The following is a 21240-nucleotide window of genomic DNA, read 5'->3' on the forward strand; positions in this document are numbered from 1 at the left end:
CCCAACCTCTCATCTATAGAAAGGGCCCCCCAAAACTGGTAAAATCTTGACCTAGACCAGAGACGGCTGAAGTTCTTAAGCCTTAAAGCCAGGTAACTATATCTAATTTTGAAAACAATTTTTAAAAGTCCCATTCGTACATGCTAGAACACCAAGAAGTGCACAATAATGTTAAATACACACCCTAGATAGGGTCTTGTGGCACCTGAAACTCAGGAAGATTTATTGCGGTGGAAGAAATGTGTTATTCTTCAAAGGCTCCTCTTTTGTCCAGTGACCTCTCAGAGCATCATTCAAAAATTTCACCTGAGGCAGGAGAAACTAAGCCTAGAAAAACCCCGTTGTGTGGAGGGAAAGTGGCACCCCGACTCTCAACGAGAACAGGGGGGTTGTCTCATCAGTGAGACCCTGTCCTTGGCACTGTATGCCCACAGAAGGCCTGAGGTGGTAAATGCATCTATGAAGAATATGCCAATCCTTGGTGGCAACTGTAGGGCTCTCTTGAAGAGGCTGCAGGTCTTCCCAGGGTGCTCTGGGAACTGTACCTCTGGGAGGGGACTAGGGGTTTCCTTGCAACTGTCAGCACCCTTAACAAACTCCAGTTCCCAGGATTCTTTGGGGGAAGCTAGGATTGTTTGAAGTGGCAGCATAGTGCTTTAAATGTGTAGTGCAAATGGGGCCCAAGTGCGGGGGGGGGGGGCTCATTATACCAGACCATTGGAGCCAGGAAGTCACAAACAAGAGCTGAGATTGCAGAATTACATTCTGTGTTTCAATATAAAAGTCAGTTCAAATTTAAGGAAAATACATGAAATAAGCCAATTCTAATACTTCTTATACCTCTGGATCCAGCAGTATCTATTAAGAGACAATTTTGGAATGCAGTTCCAAGATTAGGAAATGTGTGATGGTTTTTTTAATGACTTCTGCTATACCATCACCACCTTCATCCATGAAGATGAATGTCAGCTCACCGAGTGCAACCTGAGAGGCTGCCTGGCTGCTCCCTACCCCCAGGTGATGGTTGATAACCTGTAGTGGTCACGTGGGATTGCTATGAGGAATGATGAAAAAATGAAGCAAGCCAGTGTGTCAGTGATGAAAGCATTGCTTTGACTGGGCTGGAGTCATTTGACATGATTTCTTATCAATCCCACAAGCCTCTGCATCTCTGCCCCATTTTCTCCAGGCTTGACAAATCTGTACACAAACCAGTTGCTTCACCAGGCGTCCTGGTCATAAAGATAAGAAGGCAGCTTTTGTTAATCTTTAGATCGATCTTAAGGGCCAGGAACAGAGTATACCCAGAGATGGTAAGGGTTTCCTAAATGCATTCCTCCTTGGTTCTTGTTTATTTAGCTTAACCATGTATGGATGCTCAAGTAGGAAATAGTTTCTTTGTAGTTAAAAGGATTCCGCTGATCTGACTTTGTCCCACGTGGGGATTTTTTGAAATGCTCAGAGGAAATCTGATTGGTTCTTACAAATGCTGTGTTAAAAGTTCTTTTGTTATAAAAGGGACCTGGGCCAGGGTGTGGCAGATTATTATGTGCCCTTCCTCCCAGTCTTGCTGGCCAAGTCCTTCCTTTACCTTCAGAACGCAACAACAACCTGGGTTGGGAGATGCTTAGGGGGCCAGAAACACAAACACAGAAAGGAAAAGGAAAAAGCTCCACCCACGCAGCCACTGCAGAAATCAGCAGAAGGAAAAAGGTACAGATTTTATTTTGTACAACAGAACACAAAATAAATCCAGTTTCTTCCAACTGTGGCATGTGAAGTCAAAAAGTACAAACGGAGGCAGCAGAACTGCATGTAATACTGATAAAGTGAAGTGTAGGCTAGAAAAGGAGGGCAAACAGCTTTGGATCCATGATTTCCTTAGTTTATAAGTAGCTGCTTATAAGAGATTTGTCTACAGAGGCAGCCCAAGGCAGAAGGGATGGGGAGGCAGGCAGAACTTTCATTCAGAGGAGGAGAAAGGAAGTCTTGGGGCTTGGACCATGGGTGGGAGTCGATGGTCCAGGCCTCCAAGTCTACCCCAGTCTGTGGAGCTCAGGAAGCAGAAGGGGGAGTTAAGCAGGAGTGCTTCTGATCACTCTGGGGAAAGCACAAGACCTCCTCCAGACTTTTCCTTCCCTTGAGACGCATGGGGCACACCTCTCACACCTGCAACCTCTATTCAGACCATTTTGCTGGTTTGAGAAATCGTCCTGAGGTTTGCCAGAAGCCACCGCATACGTCGTCCAACTCAGCCACTGGCAACTCTGAAAGGGCAGAGGTTTGTTCCATGCAGTTCTAAAGTTCCAAACCACCCACCCCCTGGTTATTCAGCAAAACTGCTGGCTGGGGACTGAAGGTCAGCTACTGTGGAGAAAGGAATTGTGTCACAGCAGCAGTGGGAAGCTCCCTTGCAAATGATCCACCAGGAACAACCATTTGCCTTATCCTATGGATGGGCTGACCATGTGACCAGGTGGCAAAACCAAAGTCAAGTGGAAATTACCTCACTGAAGGTGTGTGGGGGGGGGAGAAACCTGGGTTCAGCCAACAGAGATGCCCAGCAAGAGCATCTTAAAGAATCTTTGCAAACTGAGAACATTCATTTGGCCACTTACACAACCCGAATTCTGTTCCTGCCAGTCCGCAGCTCACTGTCGGCAACGTAGGATGCAAAGCCCTCCCTAGGGAAGAGCTTTTCTCTTTGAAGCAGAGATGGTCCCAAGGAAAAGGCAGGTGGTAAGGCAGGATCCGACCAAGGTTGCACAACATTTCATGCTCTGCCATACAAGTTCTACCTGGATATAGTCACCCATCACAACCTACCAGCTTTGTCTCCTGCAGGCATTAAGTGACCAGGCTGCTGAAGAGGCAGAAGAGATTCTCTCAAGCCATTCAGCAGGAATAATTGCAACCCATTTACAAAAGAGGCAGAGGGAAGGGGTGGGGAAGATTTCCATTTCCAAGTGACAGAGTGAGATGAGGAATATTTGCTGCTCTGAAGGCCCAGGGGTGGAGTGGCCTGGAAAGATTGTCCCCCACCAGAAGGCAGCCATGCAGGTGCTGCTAAGAGCCAGGCAGGGGCCAGCCTTGTTCCAAACTGGCTCTTTTGCTCAGGCAAAACCTCTCCACACATACATAGAACAGCAGGAAGGGAGAGACAGAGGGAAAAAAGGAAGCACATAGCAGTCAAAACCACCAGTGAGTGGAAAGAGTCCAAGGGAGCCAGCAGGGCAAGTCAAGGCACTCTTTGATGCTCAAAATTTATCCCCCACGCCCCCCCCAAAAGTGCCCAGAGATTTTAGGATAGTATTGGAAAGAAGAAAAAAGAACAGGTGGACTACCTGCTCCCTCAGCCAGCTGCCAGGAGGGAGGCTCCAGATGCCCAACCAGATGTGCCTTCCAGGGGTTTTGGACTCTCAGCCACAGCAGCATGAGGCAGTATTGGCTTGGAGGAGTCTCAAACCCCTAGAGGGTGGTGCTTGGATGGCTGCCCCCCTAGAAGTACATGCCTGGTCGATGCTCTTCTAGAGACAGACTTGCTCCCTTTTACTCTGACCATACACAGCAGCTGGGAGGCTGCACAGTGAGCCTGGCCAGTCCTGCTGCCTCTCAGCATCCAGATGGCAGCAGAAGCTCATTAGCAGAAGACTTTGCGGTTCAAACAAAGAACATCTCTCTGGTCTCTAATGTGCTCTACTCCCTCAACACACACAACCCTCTAGAGAGGCATGTAAACAGGGTGGGGGAGGTACAGGAGGAAAGTGGAAGAAACAGGGTTTTCTAGGCTGTGCAGTTAAGTCACTGTTGCCACAAGGAGTCAGGATTGGTCCCCTTTAGGGCTGCTCCCTCCTACACAATTCATCTTTTTTTCTTTTTAAAGAAATACTTATTCAATACTGTTTGGCATGATTGCAGTTTTGAAGGGCAGAGAAAAGGGAGGGCTGGTGCCTGGGGTCTTGGCCTGCATACCCACAAATGCCTGATGCCCAAACAAGAGGGAAGTCCTTTAGCTTTGCCTTCGCCCCTGCTCTCCTCCCTTCCAAGGTCAAGAAATGTAATGTAGCCCAACTTCCTAAGCCTCCTGCCCCCAACAAAAAGGCGAGGCCAGTTCAAACCCATGGACAGTGCGAAGTGAGGATGCCACAGGGCTCCGTTCAAAGGACAAGTCTGCCTGCTCCTTTCAGTGGTTATAAAACATTTCAGCAGAACTTGCCCACGGCCCAACAGCAAAACATTAAATAATACCTGTGTGCAATACCTGTGTTGGTTAAATCCTGGAAGCCTTCAGGAATGGAAAACATTAGGTCTAGAGGGCTGACAAGTTGACAGCCAGTCCTCTTCAATTGCCCAAAGGCAGCTGACGCAAACACCAGATTCCTTTCATGAAGGACATGTTCCTGAGTAGCATGGCTCACCCGCCCCTGACTTTCTGCTCACCAGCAGGAACCCCTGCTGCATCTGAATATGATTCTGAGAAAAGGGAAACAAACAAACCCTGAAACTAGGCAGCTCTCCACATGCTACGTTGCTTTCCACCAGCCTAGCTTCTAGGGCAAGTGAGCAAACTCAACAAGAAGGAAATTAGTTCCTCCTACTCTGCCCTTCAGCTAGCTTGCTACCCTCCAACAATGCAGCCTGGTGCTCTTCCACCCTTCCAAACCACCTCCCTCCCTCCCTCTCTCTGCTGCAATCTGCAGGGACTTAGCTACACAAATCAGTCCAATGGCAGGGAGACTTGGTGGAGTCTTGGGCAGCAAGCAGTTCTTTCAGTCAAGGTCCGGACTATCTGGAGGCAGCTGGCCAGTCCTTTCAGACCTCCTTGGCTCCCCCCCCCCCCGTCATTGAAACAATTTGAGTAAAAGGGTGGGGCAGAAAGGTGGAGGTAGAGTAGGCAAACACATGCAGGCACCCTGCTCTGAGATCACAAGAAACGGTTTGCCATGAGAGGGAACCTCCTGCTCACCCAAACCCAAGATGGCGGCCAACTTGATTACAGCCATGAATGGTAGAGAAAGGTAGAAGTCACCGGGTCTGAAACTCGGGTGGCTTTGGCATGGGTTCCCCTTAGTTTCTAGCACAAGGGGGCGGTGCCTGTGCCAAGTGGCACCGGCTCCCTGAAAACCGCCTGTGTCCATAACCACCTGCCAGAGTCAAGGTGCTGAATGACAGAGTCTTCCGTAGGCGCTGCACCTCCCAGACTTGGCTTCCGCAAGCAAAATCTTCCAGAGTTTACTTGATTGTAACAACAACAAATACAATCCAGCTGCTCTCTGCATTTTAAACCTGATTGTACAAAATGAAGACACACAAAAAAGGATCTTCCCTGGACAAAAGTGGGAAGCGAGAAGTGCCATTTAGCAAAGGAAAGTTGATTGTTCATTTGCTTTTTAAAAAAATAACAACAGCGGAGTCTCTCTGGATTGTAAAGGCTTCTTCCAGTTGCAGCTTCAAAGGCAGCCTTGCAGTGCCTCGCTCTTAGCAACCAGTCAGTGTCCAGGCTTCCCAGCAGACTCAGAAGGGCAGACCTCTGAGAACTGGTCAAAGAGCAGCCAAACCTGGCCAGCCACCAGGTAGATTTCCTCCTCCTTTGGCTGCTTTTGTGCACCCCTTCCTACTTCATTCAAAGAAAGAAAATGTGTAGCAATGTATCTCCTTTTAGCCACCAGGTGGAAAGCCTGTGCTACATCCTCAAAGCTTGATTTGTTCTATTTGAAAATCCTCTTGATCTGAGCGGAGAGGACCAACAAAACACACACACTTCCTTCACTCCCCTTTGAGAGTATCTTTCTGCTGCAATTGCTTTCAGAAACAGTGTACCTCATTTGCTCCCTGGGGCCTCCCTGGGGTGCAGGTTTCCCAGGGTCCATCTTGATGGGTTCAGGGGAAACCCAGTGCTCTGCCCAGGCCCAACAGGTAGCCGGCCACACACCCTGGCCCATCATCCCCTGCAGGCCAGTCACCAAGTCAGTGCTGGAACACAGCAGCCTGGAGGGGTCAGTTGCCACGATAAACATCAATCTTGTTTGTCTTCTCCAGAATATCAAGGATATGGGCTTCAAAATCAGCATCATGCACCCCAGTTTTCCGGAACTCTCCTGCATAGCGATTGTTTTCCCAGTAATGGTGCCAGTTGCCACGGCTGTCTGCCCCAAACCCAAAAACGTTCACCTACAGCCAGGGAAAGAAAAGAGAGGGTCCTTGTCAGCAAGGGAAACATCCACTGAAGTGAAACTCAGTGGGATTACCCACTAACAGACAATGGAGTGGCAGGGGAGCACTGTAGGTGTAAATCACTACCAGACTTTGCAAAGCTGGCTTCACCATAGCATTATACACCTTTAGGTGCCAGGCAAAAACGTTCCTTTTCAATCAGGCCTTTGGTTAGTCTGATTTACATCCTATGCCCTTTTACAATGTGTTTTTTTTTGGGGGGGGCTATTGGGTTGTTTTCTTGTGTGTGTGTGTTTTGTGGTTTTATGTCTTGATTTTATTCTGTGAAATGCCCTGAGACCTCCGGGTATAGGGCAGTATATAAATTCAAATAATAATAATACAGTAGTAATAATAATGGGAGGAGAGGAAGTGGTAGGCCTTTCATGGGAGAGGCTCCACACAGTTGCGCGGCTTGGAGCCAAATGGGCACATTCATTTTTTCGCTGCTCTTTTGTGCAAATCTGGTATATTAGGTGTTATGTACTGAAGTTCTCACCCTGGGCCAGCAGGGGGATACTGTAGATAGTTATGCAAATGAAGGATCGAAAGTGACGTTCAGTGATTGGATAGTTTTAGAAAGTTGCAACAGTAACAAGGTACTGGAGCTCTATATAAGCAGGCTGACTGAGCTCCTCAGATCAGTTCTGTTCCAGCTTACAAATAAAGAGCTGCTTTGGAAGAATCGCTGTGTCGTCTGATATGTTCGCCCACAACTTAACATTAGGAAACTTGTATTTCAACAATAAATTGATTCCCCCCCTTTTTATGATTACCTGTGCACATGCCCACAATGGGCCTCATGTTTACAGAACATTAGGTGGGAGAGGACTGCAAGATGGAGCACAAATACTATCCATCAACACCGTCAACTAGCGTGGATGGGAAACACTAATACAGATTTTGGATGCATAAATTTAAATGCGTTCACGTGTGGATGAAGTTGCACAGATGCACACATGGAAAGAGCAACCCATACACACACAGATGTCCCAGTGTGGACACAGCCATAGAAGACACCTGGCATTGTTGGTCCCCATCAGGTTGTTTGGTTATAATCTCTTCTATCTCTCAATTTACAGCATATTTTATTATGATGTCCAAAAGTGTGTGTGTGTGTGTGTGTGTGTGTGTGTGTGTGTGTGTGTGTGTGAATTAATGTACTACCGTATAATTAAGTAAAACTAGCAGACCTGTCCATGGTCCTGCCTTGTGTTGAATCTCTGTGCTGAGTGGTTGGGAACTGTGATCCACCTTTTTACATTCTGTCTCCCTCGCCTCCCCTTTAAAACACACACAGGCACACGTGTGCACACACACATACACACACTCTTGCATCCAGCCTGTTAAATAGACCAGAGGAGCCTGCCAAATTCCAGGTGCTGGCCTTCTCTCTTCAACATGAAATCTCTCTTTACAGGCTGGGAAGCCTCTCCAGCTACTTAAGAACCCACCTCATCACAAACGTGCAAGGCAAAGAACAGGACCAGCATCCCCGTGGAAGGGTAGCGTCCGTGGTGCTCTGTCCATCGGTCATGGATGTATTTGAAGAAAGCTGGGTTGTAGATTTGAACCTAAGGACACAAATCACGGAAGACAACATCACAACAGGCAGTGCTTTCTCTGTGGGAAGCCCCTCCACATGGCCATCGAGTATTTCAGTCTCAGTCCACACAGTCCAGAGGAAAAAACTGAGGCACTGTTAGTGGGTGGTTCCCTGGACCGGGTGGCTGGGAAGTTGCCTGCTCTTGATGGGGTTACACACCCTCTGAAGGAGTGCATAAGCAGCTTGGGGGTGATCCTGGACTCATTGCTGTTGCTTGATGCTCAGTTGCCCTTCGTGGTGCAGAGCGACTTCCATTTTAAAAAATGTATCTGATTACCTTAGGAAACCTGGAGTGTGTATGTTTATAGTAATGCATATAGTATTCAAGAACTGATTGTATTTTTAGCAGAACCAACCAACCCAAAAAAACCAAAAAACTTGCTTCTCAAGTTATCTTAAGAGAGATGAGAATTTAGAAAATAGCCATGCAGATGAAGCCAACATGGATATTTTCAGAGCATCCCTTCCCTCTCCTCCATGAGGGCCAGACTTACCTTGTCTTTGTCCACCCGAAGGAAAGGTTTCACGGGCGCATAAGTGCTATGAGAGAAGCAGAAGGGAGAAAGAATGAGAATGAGATGCTCCTCGCCCCCCTCTTACTAAATAGATGCTCTGCTCAATTGCTCCCTCTGCCCTCCCTTCCCTCTTTCTGTCACTTCTCCATATTAACTATAAAAGGAAGAGGGGGCATGGAGGGGCCAACAGACACAAGGAACACCACCATGAAAATCTGGGGGCTGGACCAACCTGAAATTGAACCAAGCAGCTCTGGCATTTACCTTTATGTATGTTACACCCCTCATTTTGTGTACAACATTCAAGTGTGGACTGTCTATTCTGCTTACACCCTGGAAGCAACTTTTTGCTTTCAAACATTTAGCCATACACTGAAAAATAATAATGGGTGGGACCAGCATGCTACCCAAGACAGCAGTCTTTTGGAAAAGGTCCAGAAAGGGTTGAAGGCACAGGAATGGGAATTACTCGTCCCCAGGCAATGACACAGTGCCTGTTGGCCAGGGCTGTCCATCTTTGCCTCACTGGGTGGGATAGAATCATGAAATTGTGGAGTTGGAAGGTATCCAAAGGGTCTTCCAAGCTTAGCCCCCTGCGATGCAGGATACATACAATCGGATCTGGCCCGTCGACAAGGCGCTTGCCATCCACAGCAGGTCCAGGGCTTTGAAGGGCACGAGAACAAAGCTAACGTTGGCCGGCAGGTTCTTGGCACTTTCTGGGTACATGAAGTGATGAGTTGTCCTACTCCCAACATCTGCCTCAAAGCCCACTGTAGGGGCCTGGTTCATTCTGCAGGGAAAGAATAGGGGATCAGGGAGAATCATTTGCTGAAGTTGTGGTCTGGAGCATTTCATTATTACAAAAAGGTGTGTGTGTGTGTGTGTGTGTGTGTGTGTGTGTGTGTGTGTTGCAGCTCAACCTAGCCTCTGAACACAAAAATATTCTTTTGAGGGTGGGGGGTACTTGCACAGTTTCTACATTGCAGTGATAACAGCATACAGTGTAGAATCACAGTGCCTTTATAACTATTTATAACTATAAATGGTGGCTCCTTTGCATCCCCTTGAAGCCCAAATATTCTGCAACAGCAGATGCAGCTACCGGTAATCCTACCCATCCCAATAGTTGCAGCCCTCTAGTTTGGGGCAATTCTGATGAAAACAGCCACACTGCTGACTCTAGCTCTCCTCAAATGCAAGCAGCGACAGAACTCAGCCTCTCCCATCTCCGACAAACACTGGAGGGAGCAAAGTTTTTCAGCTCAGTCCTGGATCACCCACCAGTTGCCAAGTTAGGCAAAATCACAACATTAGGCCCAGTTATAGTAACCAAGAAACAAGACCCCTGGGTTTTGCTTCACTGAGAAAGGAGAGGCTGCATTGTTTCACAGGAGGCAGCCAAGTCCCATCCAGGATGCGATTCCAGAGCGGGCAGCTGGCAACCCTGTCCATCAGGGAACCTGCAGCATGCTTCACCTCAAGCTGCCTTTTGAGAGATCTGCCACTAGATGGCAGCAAGGTGATGAAGGATGAAGCTCTTATAGCAACAAAAATGGATCCAGAAAGGGGTGCTGTGGTGGGGCAGACACTGCTAAGGCACCGCTCTTCCACAGTCAGCTGGATTCAGAATGAGAACTCACACCACTTATGTGTTGTTCCCCACACCACTTATGTGTTATTTGCAAAAGCATCTCATGTGCTAGGTGCTGTACAAGAACACAAGAGCCCCCTACCTAGAGGGCTACAACTGCAGAAAGCCATGAGATGAAAGGAGCGGGGAGTTGGAGGGAAAGCGGGAGAGAAGAGGTGGAGGAATGAATACGATTAAGCAAGTGTCCACTTAACAACACCATCCAAATGCCATATTGACCTGCAGCCAAACACCTGAACTGACTCTGCACTGCAGGCAATCCTGTCAAAGTGATAGAAGGTCATCCCACCTCATGCATTCAAGGGAAAACTACCCAGTTCAGGGGACTCAAGAGAAACAATGACAAGGAGTCAAGACACTAACAAAGTTGGGGTCCAAGCTTGTCCAAGTTCATCAATGTTTATTTATTTATTTTGCTTCCAGTTGAAATGCCAACTTTCCAGGCCTTTCTCTGGGACACAGTTTCAGCCAGTTTAGGCCTGTTTTGAGCCAACTCAGATACAAGTTCATATTATTTCAAATTGCAAAGCAATGTCTGCAGAGTGACAGACCCCAAATACCGGCAGAGCTTCTGGAAACTTTCAGGCAGCAGCAACTAAACGCAAGCACAGGTATCTGTTCCTTGGACAGCTGGTGGGGTAGCTGAAGGTGATCAACAGAGAATCGCCAAGAAGTCAGATGGCAACTTGGCCAGGCAAGAGAGGCTGGGAGTCAAACCTCCTTCCTCAGCAGGGAGAGAAACTGGAGTGGAAGAGGCAGGCAGTACCAGCTGTTGCTGCTGTTTTTTCGTCCCCAATGTTTGCCAGGCTGCTGTTCTCTGATGCAAGAGCCAGCTCAGCAATGATGGAGAGAAGACAGCCCAAGAGACAGAGGGATCTGGCCCTCCCAGTTACTCACCTCATGATGAAGTCATGCCCATTGATTTCCCTGCCATAACCAGAGCCTTGCAAGTTGCCCGAGTTGCCAACCACAGCACAGCGGCGGCACGGCTGTGAGTTCTGGGAGCTGTATGGGTTCTCTCCAGGGACAATCTGGAAGAGCTTCCCCAAGACTTCATTCAGGTTGTGGGACTTGAACTGTGGCTGTAGCATCTGCAGGGAAAGGAGAGGGCAACATGAGGCCAAAGTAAACACCCCACAGACACCAAGCAGCCAGTATACTAAATCCTTCACACATGGGAGTAGGAGAAGGACATGCTGCTCTTTGTCTACATTTACAGTTGGCTCTGAAAATGGACTCGGCCCAGCTTAACACCACAGCTTCCCCCAAACATATCCTAGGAGCTGAAGACTTGAGAGAGAGCAGAGATCCCTTTACAATAATATTATTCACTTCTTGTGATACAAATTGTATTGGATTAGGCAGAGGTGAGTGATAGTTTGGCCTGGTATTCAGTGCTGTTATCACTGTGTCCCTGATATGAAATATGCTTCTGTGATTTTCTTTTATGAATTTCAGATATATATTGTATTGCTTTTGTTATTCTGACAAAATGAAATTTGATGGGGCTACGATTGATGTGAGCTGCTGCACTAGCTCAAGCATATTTGGGAAAAAGCAACATACAAATATAACATCAAGATCCAATCCAGGGTATTAACAAGCCTCTTTCCCCAGGAGTCAAGGTGTGTTGCAATATGTGGTGTGAATGCATACCTGTTTTCCAATTATTTTGGAAATTAGTCTTTGAAGAAGTTTCCTCTATTACAGGACAGGTGATACGACCTGATCCAAGGCTAGCTTTATTAAATCTGTTTACAGATGACCATAAGAATTTATTATTTAAGAACCTACTACTAATCTTTTTCATGTCTGCAGCTAGAAATACAGTTAGACAATATTAGAAAACAGTTACTAACTTAACTCTGGAGGCATGGTGGTATAGACTATGGGATATAACCCTCATGGAGAAACATCTTAGAGTGCTCAGGAAGACAAAGACAAGAGGAACTGTAAGGTGGATGTTTAATTCAGTACAGCGGAAAGGACAATGTTGTCCACCCACCACCAGCTACCCATGCCTTACTCTGGGACAATCTGTTAAAACAGAGAGTAGAAGACCCTTAACTGCCATAATCAACCATGAACTATTGTACTAGCCTGCTTATTGTTTGACTGTAGCATTTACTTTGTATATTCACGGAATGTTTCTTGGGGGTTATATGGGGATTGCTTGTTATATGTGTTTTTTGAAACTGAAAAATAAAGAAATGGGGAGTGGGGGAGATGTGTTACAAGAGATGGGAGGCTGAAAAGCAGAGTGTGAGATGGCATTTCCTGCTGCTGTATATTCAGAAATGTGCAGAAGCCAAAGAAGAATATGAAGCACTGTGTACTTCTTGGTCCTGGGAATTCTGCCCTGCATGTCCACATTCTGCTGGACAAAAGAAACAGTGGGGCGGAATGGTTGGGGGCCAGCCTTTCCTGCAGCAGGCCCTAAGAAAGTTCTCTGCTAAATCTTTGGAGAACTGACTTTGGTTAAAAACAAGAAATGAAAGACTATTCCCAGGACTGGCGACTGTCTCTGGAGGACAACAAATGGTGAGATATGGTTTCAACTCCCTTGATGACATAAGAATAGGTTGCGTTGTTGCTCTGTTCTGTTTGGTTGGTTGTTTACCTGCAAAACATTAAATTCAAGAAGAAGAAGAAAGTTCTCCTCTGCAGAGGTGGCCGAAGGGGCACAGACCAAACTATACAGCAAGAACCAGCTATCATATTGAGAGCCAGTGTGGTTTAGTGGTTAAGAGCAGTAGACTCGTAATCTGGGGAACCGGGTTCGCGTCTCCACTCCTCCACATGCAGCTGCTGGGTGACCTTGGGCTAGTCACACTTCTCTGAAGTCTCTCAGCCACACTCAGCTCACAGAGTGTTTGTTGTGGGGGAGGAAGGGAAAGGAGAATGTTAGCTGCTTTGAGACTCCTTCGGGTAGTGATAAAGCGGGATATCAAATCCAAACTCTTCTTCATCATATCCTCAGGAAGGCAGAAAGTGGTTCTTGCATATGGCCTCTTGCTCTTCCCAGTGCCAGAGGTACTTAGAGGATGGATGGTGCCTTCCCCCCCAGGTATCCTCACCTGGCTCCTCAGAATCCCCAGTTAAAAGGTAACAGGACTAGGAAAAGCCCTTCTCTGCTGAGGACCATGGAGAGCTACTCCTGGCAGGAGCAAATCAGCCACCCCCAACCTGGTACCTCCCCACCCCCACCCAGATGCTTTGGGCTACGACTCCCATCAGCCTCAGCCAGCAAAGCCATGCTGGTAGAAACTGTAGAACCATAGAATTGTAGAGCTGGAAGGGACCACAAGGGCCATCTAGTCCAACCCCTGCAATGCAGGAATATTTTGCTCAATATGGGGCTCAAACCCATGGCCCTAGCTCCACCGACTGAGCTAGTCTGACAAATGGATGACACTAGGCTGGGGAAGGGTGAAGGAAACATTCCTGGAAGAGATAGATGGCAAGGCAAGAGGCAAGGAACAGCTGGCCTGCTGCTTCCTTATTCTTCTTTGCAGTTACACAAAGAGAGCACCAATCTGGGCCTTTTAAGGAAGGTGAGAAGTTCAGCCCCTGCAGCAAATCCAGCCTCAGTCACTCAGCAAAAAGCTCTGCAGCTTTCTTCAAACAGATGGTGCTGCTGGATGGGCAAAAGGAGAGGAGAGGAGAGGAAGAAGCAGGCTATCCCAGGCAGAGGCTGGAGCTGGTTGCTTCTTCCCAACTAGCAACACCCAAACTAAGAAAACATCTGGAGAGGCACAAACCTTGGTTCTGCCCAAACGGCAGAGGGAAGCAAAAGCCAAGCAACCTACACATGCATGAGTCATGGCTCTGTTTAGACTGCAGGTTTCTGCTTCTCCTCCCCTTGCGCTAAAGGGAAAACTCCTGCAGAGGAGAAAAGCAAACCAAAGCAACTTTCAATGAAATGGTGCCTGTACCATCTTTGTCACTTGACCTTGGAAGACTGTATTGCAAGGCCTTGTCTGCAGATGCTGAAGAATAGATATTTAAGATTTGCAGGCAAAATAGCAACCCACACGTCTAGGAAGCCCTATTGCCATGTACAACTGATAAAAAGCACTCCTGGTCAGCTGCTACTTGAGCACACACTATTAGTTTGATTATTCCATTTGTAGCCCACCTTTCCGCACAAAGGAGCCCAAGGCAGCCAACTGCTAGCCACACAATGGCCCTGGTACCAGAAGAAGGGCTTTTGGATGATGTCATGACATGGAAAATGTGGAATGGACAGAATTTGATGCTGCATTAGAGGAGCTTAAAAGGAAGAATCAACAAAAAAATCCCAGGATTTTTTATTTTTGGGGTGGTGGAGGGGTGCCCGGAGGTAAATCACTCTTAAAACTTCAGAGATCTAGGGAGAGGCTTTAATGTGACTTTTAGTCATCCCTTCACTAAGACAACCCAGGAACTGCATTCCATCTGGCCTTTGGGGAGAGAAGCCCTGCTACATAGTGATCACTTCTAGGCAAGGTGCTATTTCACCTGGATTAATCGTAGCACTGTAAATTATACCAGCAGTAGTACCAGAGAGCTTGATGGGAAGCACTATGAAACCCGTTTATTTTTTGAATTACATTATAATCTTTTTTAAAAAAGCTCCAAACTGAATTTGGAGTGGAGGGGTATTGTTTTTGCTTGTTATTATGGGTGAAGGGTGGCATAGAAAATTTTAATAGTAACGAGAACAACAACAACAACAACAACAACAACAACAACAACAACAACAACAACAACTCATCTCCACTATGGTTCTCAAACAAAAATGAAGGATACAATTTGATAATATTTGAACAGCAAAGGGTTATAAACATTCCACGGATATTTAATTTCGACATAAGATAGAATTCTGATTTTGGGCTATTTGAATTTTGGAAATGAAACAGAATACACACACATAAACTGTGACTTGTTGGGAAGCGATGGAACTCAGTTGTAGATAGATCTACACCATTGAAGCAAATAGAGATTCAGATGCACTTAATTTTATGCTGAACTTGTCCTGTACTCACAGAACATAAAGTCAGAGCCTTGATTTGTTCAGCCCACTATATTGCATCCACTGACTGGCAATGGTAGCTTTCCAGAGTTTCAGGGCAGGGATCTCTCCCAGACACACCTGGAGGTGGTGGGGATTGAACCTAGGACTTTCTGCATGCAAAGCAGATGTTTTCCCACTGAGCTATGGCCCTTCCTTAACATTTGAGATTGAACAAACCACAGGGAGATAAGGAGAAAAAACAGGTTTTGAAAAGACTGAGGAAAACAATAAGCACCTGTTTTTTAATATAGAAAAGATTTTGTCACAGTATGACTGCAAAACAAGCAGGTTAAAGAGTTGATAGCACAACTGGGCTCCAGACCTCAGCAATAATATTCAAATGCAGGTCTGGAAGTATTTATGGTGAACAGGGGATGACCTTCTCTTGTGCGTAAGAGAATTTTGAAATCAGTTTCAAAACAATGGTAAGGTGGTGCAGCAGTGATGGAAACCTCAAAGTAAGAGAAGACTTGTAGTAAAAATGTGAACTATGGGTTGACAAAGGATTTATAAAAATAGAGTTTTGAAAGAGATGCAGAGGGGAAAATCATTACATTAAGATCCACAATTGGGGGGGGGAGTCAAAGGGGATTATATGTTTATGCATTTAATTCATTCATTTATGTAAAATAGAAAATGCAAAAATAAAATTTATTAAAGAAAAGAAAACCACATTGCCTTGGCAAGCTATAGGATGACAGCTACCAGGGTCCTGTATGGCAAGGACTGAAAACCTTAGCGGTGCCTACTTTAAAAGAACAGATGAAAAATATGTGGGGGTTTGCTCCAGCCATCCAACTGGCTTGTTATGTTAAGGGTTAAGGTAAACAGGAAAAAATAGAATAGTTTTATGAGCAGCTGGTCATCATTCATACATTAGTGTAAACTTTTAAAGTTTATTTTCAAATCTGCAGCTTTGTTTCAAGATTATGAAAGTTAGCTTATGACTCAAAGATATAAACATGTTTTCAAATCTACATTCATAATATACCAGTATGTAAAGGCAGATTTTGAAGAATGCACACCAAGAGCTGCCAAATTCGTCCAAAAATGCTTAAGAATCATTGTGCAAAATAAGGAACTGTGCCTCATCTAGTCATCTAGACAGTATCTCCCAGTCTGATTTCCCTTGCCAGGATATAGACTAAGCAGCTTGGAGGCTGGGAGTTTTGTTGCACGGTGCTTAGACTTAGCAGGCTGCCCTGGTCTTGCTGCCCTAAGTGGTTGTAATAGGAGTGGGAATGTCAAACCCCACCCCCCGGTCCCAAAAAAACTCACCATCCACCACCTCTGGACATCCAGCGGCAAGTCCATGTTCTCTTTGGTCCACACTGGGGAGATGTTACTGTCGTAGCGGGTGTCGAACCACTCTGAGTCACTCACGTCCACCATGCACCTGTGACAGGTGCAGCTCCGCACAAAGAGCCCCTCCTTGCTGAGGCGCTGCATACCAGCGTAGCCTGGAACAAGCTTCACCCGGTGGATGCCGTTCAGCCCATTGGGGTCTAGGTAGGCGATGCTGTGGTGGGAGTAGGTGAAAAGGAGGGACATGATGAAGACGAGCAGGAAAGCCGTGGAGAGGAACCAGAAGCGCAGCGAAAACTTCATGGTGGGCATGAGAGGGGAGGGGAGGCCAGGAAGGGTCACTTGGCCTGTCTCTCTCTTGCAACAGAAAAAAAGGCAGGGGGGAAAGCTGGCCGAGAAAGTGTTTGGCTTCTCAAAAGCTTCCTCTGGGAACCCTCACAGTTCTCCAGGTGCTGCAGAGACCAACTTAGTCATGGAAATGCGGGCAGGTGTTTGGAATAGACCATCCCAGGTAGCCTCTCTTTGGGTTCTTCTTACACCAGTCACAACCTCTATGGCACCGCCCAAGCCTTTTGCATACAGAATTTGGGCCACAGAAGAGCAAAATAAGAGCAGCCTGTGCCCTCGTCCACTGTTTGACTCAAGAGAGAGCCGTTTCCACAGGTTATCCCAGCAAACTAGGTCCCCAACTCTGCCTGAGTACTTTTCCTTCCTGAGAGGAGGGGGAGAGCCTGTCCTAATACAAAGGAGAACGCCATGGTCCTGTCTGCTCCTGGGCACACATTTCAAGGCTTTGCATCCCAGCCGGATAAAGAGAAAGCAGCTGTTTGCCAAGTATCAGAGCAGCTCCATCCTCGGGGTTAATGAGCCACGTTCCCTCAGCACCACCACTCCAGCAGACGGGAAGCTCCTGCCAGTTCCCATCCCAGGATCTCGCCGCTGAGCTGGCAGCTGCACATCTGGATCAGCGCTGCCCAGGGACAGCTGCCGCTTGGGTGGCCCAGGCGCTCTCTCCGCCCTCCGCTGCCGCCGCACACGCTCAGTCTGCAGACGCAGCTCCCGCTCAGCCCTGCAACTTCCTCTCCAATTTGGCATCTGGCAGACGTGGAAGTGCAGTGTCCCCGTGGCTCCTCCTCCTCCTCCTCCTCCTCAGCTGCTTAGGCTTTTAAATAATCCCTTGGCAATCTTTTCCTCTCCACTTGCTGGCCCAGAAAAGGTTCTGCTGCAACAAAGCCCTGAAACTGGAGAGAAAGAGGAGGATTTTAAAACGATACATATGTAAAAGAAGAATTGTCAAAGGTCAGCAAGAGGGAGGAAGCCTCTGCTCAAGGGTGCCTGGTGGAAGGGACCCCCCCTGCCCCCCAATATGCTCCAACAGCCCTCAGAGAAGGCAAATTCTTGGTTGCAACATCTGATCAATGCAAATCCCCTTCCCCTCCTGTAAGAAACAGGGAACTTGTGTGAAATAGTCCTCTCCTGCAGGATAGACAATGAAGGGTCGCTACGCATGGCTCAAGCCAGTCGCACCCCAGGGTATCACAATAAGAAAAAGAGCAGACTGCTTTCCACGGGCTTCTTCTCTCCCTTTGTATCAATTGTGCCATGAACAGAAATCCACTATAAATCTTTGTAGTCAAAGCCTCAGAGACTGGTCTCCAAGAACTAACTCAGAAGGTTGAAGAAAAACCCTTTTCCTGGACCCACCCCCCTCTGTTGTGCAAATGTATTGCAGGCTGGGGGCGTCAGGCTTCAAGTTAGAACTGCCTTTCAAAGTAGAAGCACCACACCCCCAGATCTGGGCACTTTCTGGCATAATTTTGCATTTCTCACTGTCTTGCATCATGTCCTTTTGCTAGTAAGGACTGAACCCCAGGGATAGGAAAATGCTCTTCTAAAATAAAAGCAGGCATTTGCCCACAACATGACATCCAGCTGGCTTTGGTCATTCTCCTAGAATCACGTCTTGGAATTCTGCAGAAAAGAACAGCACATCCACAAACCAAGCTTGCTCCTTTATTTTAATCAAATAGGACAAACAGCCCATCTTTCCCAACCCAGGCTGGCCTTGGATCAGTTCTGACACTCCAACAGCAGCCAATACTGCAGGCTGCTGTGTATCAGATTCATAAACATCCCTTTTACAAGGAGGCAGGAAGGAAGCAGTGACTGGTAACCTCAAACTGCCCAATGGCATCCAAAACAATATGACCCACAGCCGTATTCCAAGCCCACCTCCCTGAAACACTTCTCCAAAGAATCACAGAATCCTAGAATCTAGTCCAAATCCCTGCAATGCAGGAATCTCAACTAAAGCATCCATGGCAGACATCCACCCTTTCCAAGGGAGTCCATTTCACTGTCAAACAGCTCTTACCATCAGAAAGTTCTTCATGATGTTTAGTCAGAATCTCCTTTCTTGTAATTTGAATCCATTGGTTTGGGTCCTACCTTCCAGAGCAGGAGTAAACAAGCTTGCTCCATCTTCCATGTGACAGCCCTTGAGATATTTGAAGATGCCTATCATATTTCTTCTTAAGTCTCCTCTTTTCCAAGCTAAACATGCCCATCTGCTTCAACATTTCCTCACAAAGCTTGGCTTCCAGACCCTTTACCAGCTTAGTCACCCACCCTCACACATGTCCCAGCTTGTCCATATACTTTTTAAATTGTGGTGCCCAGAACTGGACAGAGTACAACAGGTGGGATCTGACCAAGACAGAATAGAGCAGTACTATTCCTTAGGGACGTGGGTGGTGCTGCGGTCTAAACCACAGAGCCTAGGACTTGCCGATCAGAAGGTCGGCAGTTCGAATCCTCGTGACTGGGTGAGCTCCCATTGTTCAGTTGCAGCTCCTGCCCACCTAGCAGTTCGAAAGCACGTCAAAATGCAAGTAGATAAATAGGTACTGCTGTGGCGGGAAGGTAAACGCTGTTTCCATGCGCTGCTCTGGTTTGCCAGGAGTGCCTAAGTCATGCTAGCCACATGACCCAGAAGCTGTCTGTGGACAAACGCCAGCTCCCTCAGCATATAGAGCAAGATGAATGTGCAACCCCAAAGTCTTCCGCGATTGGAGCCAACGGTCAGGTCAGGGGTACCTTTACCTTTTATTCCTTCCCTTGATGTGGACACAATGCTTCTGTTGGTGCAGCCTAGAATAGCTAGGGAGAACCTCTCCAGGCAGATGTGGAAAAACCCAGAAGTTAGGTGCAATGGCTTTTCTATACTGGGATGAGCACTACACACTCAGCTGATCACCAATTGCATAACAGTCTCCAGAACACAGTTAGCACCTTAAATTTGAGGGGGGGGGGGACCTGAGAACGATTCATTTGAGCAAACATAAATTAGAATTACAAGGTGGTCCTTAAGCTCCAGGTTTGAAGAGGATGCTGACTCCTAAAATCACCCTCCAATGAGGTGCCAATTTATGTTACAAAAGTACCAGTGAGAGGGTCAAATCATCAAGCTGTTATATATGAGGCTGAGAGGCCCCACAACTCTGTTAGGGGAGGACTCCTAATAAGAATCTGTTTAATTTATTGCAATAGGAAAAGACACAGATTCTTTTCTTCCCTAAAACAAAGGAAGCCTTCCTCTGGCTCAAACAGAAAACTCACAGAGAGGATTCATTGGCAAGAGTTCAAGGCCGACTTTGTCAATAGAAGGACAAGAGCCTCTGCATTTCATTGTCTGCCCCACTTACATGCAAACACACAGTATGTCCATTATTCTGACCAATGCTCTATTCATTCTGCAGCAAGCATGCTGCTTTTCACAAGATTCAATCCCTGATGAAGCTGCCCTTTACTTAAGTCAGTGAGTGCTCCTGGTGCATTATTTTTAATATAGCCACTATTATGAGATCAACTTGATTGAAATCATAGCAGCTGAAATTCTAGGCATACAAAGAGATTGGAGCAGCTTGAGTCATAACCAAAACCCTGGTGGAGGAGCATCTACAACACTGTCTCAGCCCCCACACCTGTGGCTCCTTCTGAATTGCTTGTTAAATTGAAAAACCAAGTCCCCCACTTAGAAGCAATAGAAAAGGGTGGTTGCAGCTCAGGTTGGTTTTACCCTTTCTTTTGTTGGACCAAGGCCTTTAACCAAGGAAACAACAATCTCTGAATCCAGGGAGTTTGAGTAGACAGGAAAAATGGATTGCAAGTCTTTGCTTCTATTTACATCATGAAGCCCTTATCTTGGGCATAAAAACAACTGCTTTTTGCCTTAGCAGCTGGGAAACTTTGGAACCCCTGAAAAAATCTCACTCATTTCACAAACAACGACATTCCATGTGGAAACCCTTTCTTGTCTCTTCTCAGCCCCACCACCAAGTCTTCATCTTTGCAGAAGTAAGGCAAAAGGTGAGGTAAAGGACCCCTGGATGGTTAAGCCCAGTCCAAGGCAACTATGGGGAGTGGTGCTCATCTCCCATTTGTCCACAGACAGCTTTCCAGGTCATGTGGCCAGCATGACTAAACCGCTTCTGGCGCAATGGGACACTGTGATGAATGCCAGAGTGCATGGAGCGTTAGCTGCCCAAATTCTATATTTTCCCTCTTGCCCCCAATCTCTCCCCTACAGGACTACCAGCTTTCGCTCACTCTCAGCCCCCCTTTCCCCAATCTTGCTTTCGGAGATCTGCTCTTTGCTTTGCCCTTTTCTCCTTCCTCATCTGCACTTCTGCTTTTTTGCTGGTATATAACTTGCCCATTCGCCAGCCATGCCCCCCAAGTCTCCCACAGCTTTCTTTCCATTCTTGCCCGAATCTTACCTAATGCCTATGCCTCAGAAAGTCAATACCCTAAAGCCTTCTTCCTCCTCTGAAAACTTCTCTCTCTCTTCTGGCAGCAAACAGCCCCAGTCACCATCCATTTCATCTTCTCA

General features: G+C 46.9%; 1 protein-coding gene across 3 annotated transcripts in view; it reads right to left on the reverse strand.

Moving 5' to 3' along the window:
• Window positions 1–1696: 1696 nt before the first annotated feature.
• The window catches only part of ST3GAL2 (ST3 beta-galactoside alpha-2,3-sialyltransferase 2), a 35046-nt gene continuing 15502 nt past the window's right edge, over window positions 1697–21240 (reverse strand). For all 3 annotated transcript variants that reach the window (XM_083624986.1, XM_083624988.1, XM_083624987.1), the window contains 6 exons: window positions 16323–17590; window positions 10886–11079; window positions 8948–9127; window positions 8314–8359; window positions 7668–7787; window positions 1697–6171 (listed from right to left, as the gene is read on the reverse strand). In XM_083624986.1, the coding sequence (XP_083481112.1) occupies window positions 5998–6171; window positions 7668–7787; window positions 8314–8359; window positions 8948–9127; window positions 10886–11079; window positions 16323–16661 (1053 nt within the window). In that variant the 5' untranslated portion in view covers window positions 16662–17590 and the 3' untranslated portion in view covers window positions 1697–5997. The remainder of the gene's footprint in view (window positions 6172–7667; window positions 7788–8313; window positions 8360–8947; window positions 9128–10885; window positions 11080–16322; window positions 17591–21240) is intronic.

Source organism: Podarcis filfolensis (assembly GCF_964270895.1).
Source record: "Podarcis filfolensis genome assembly, chromosome: 8".
Taxonomy (NCBI): domain Eukaryota; kingdom Metazoa; phylum Chordata; class Lepidosauria; order Squamata; family Lacertidae; genus Podarcis; species Podarcis filfolensis.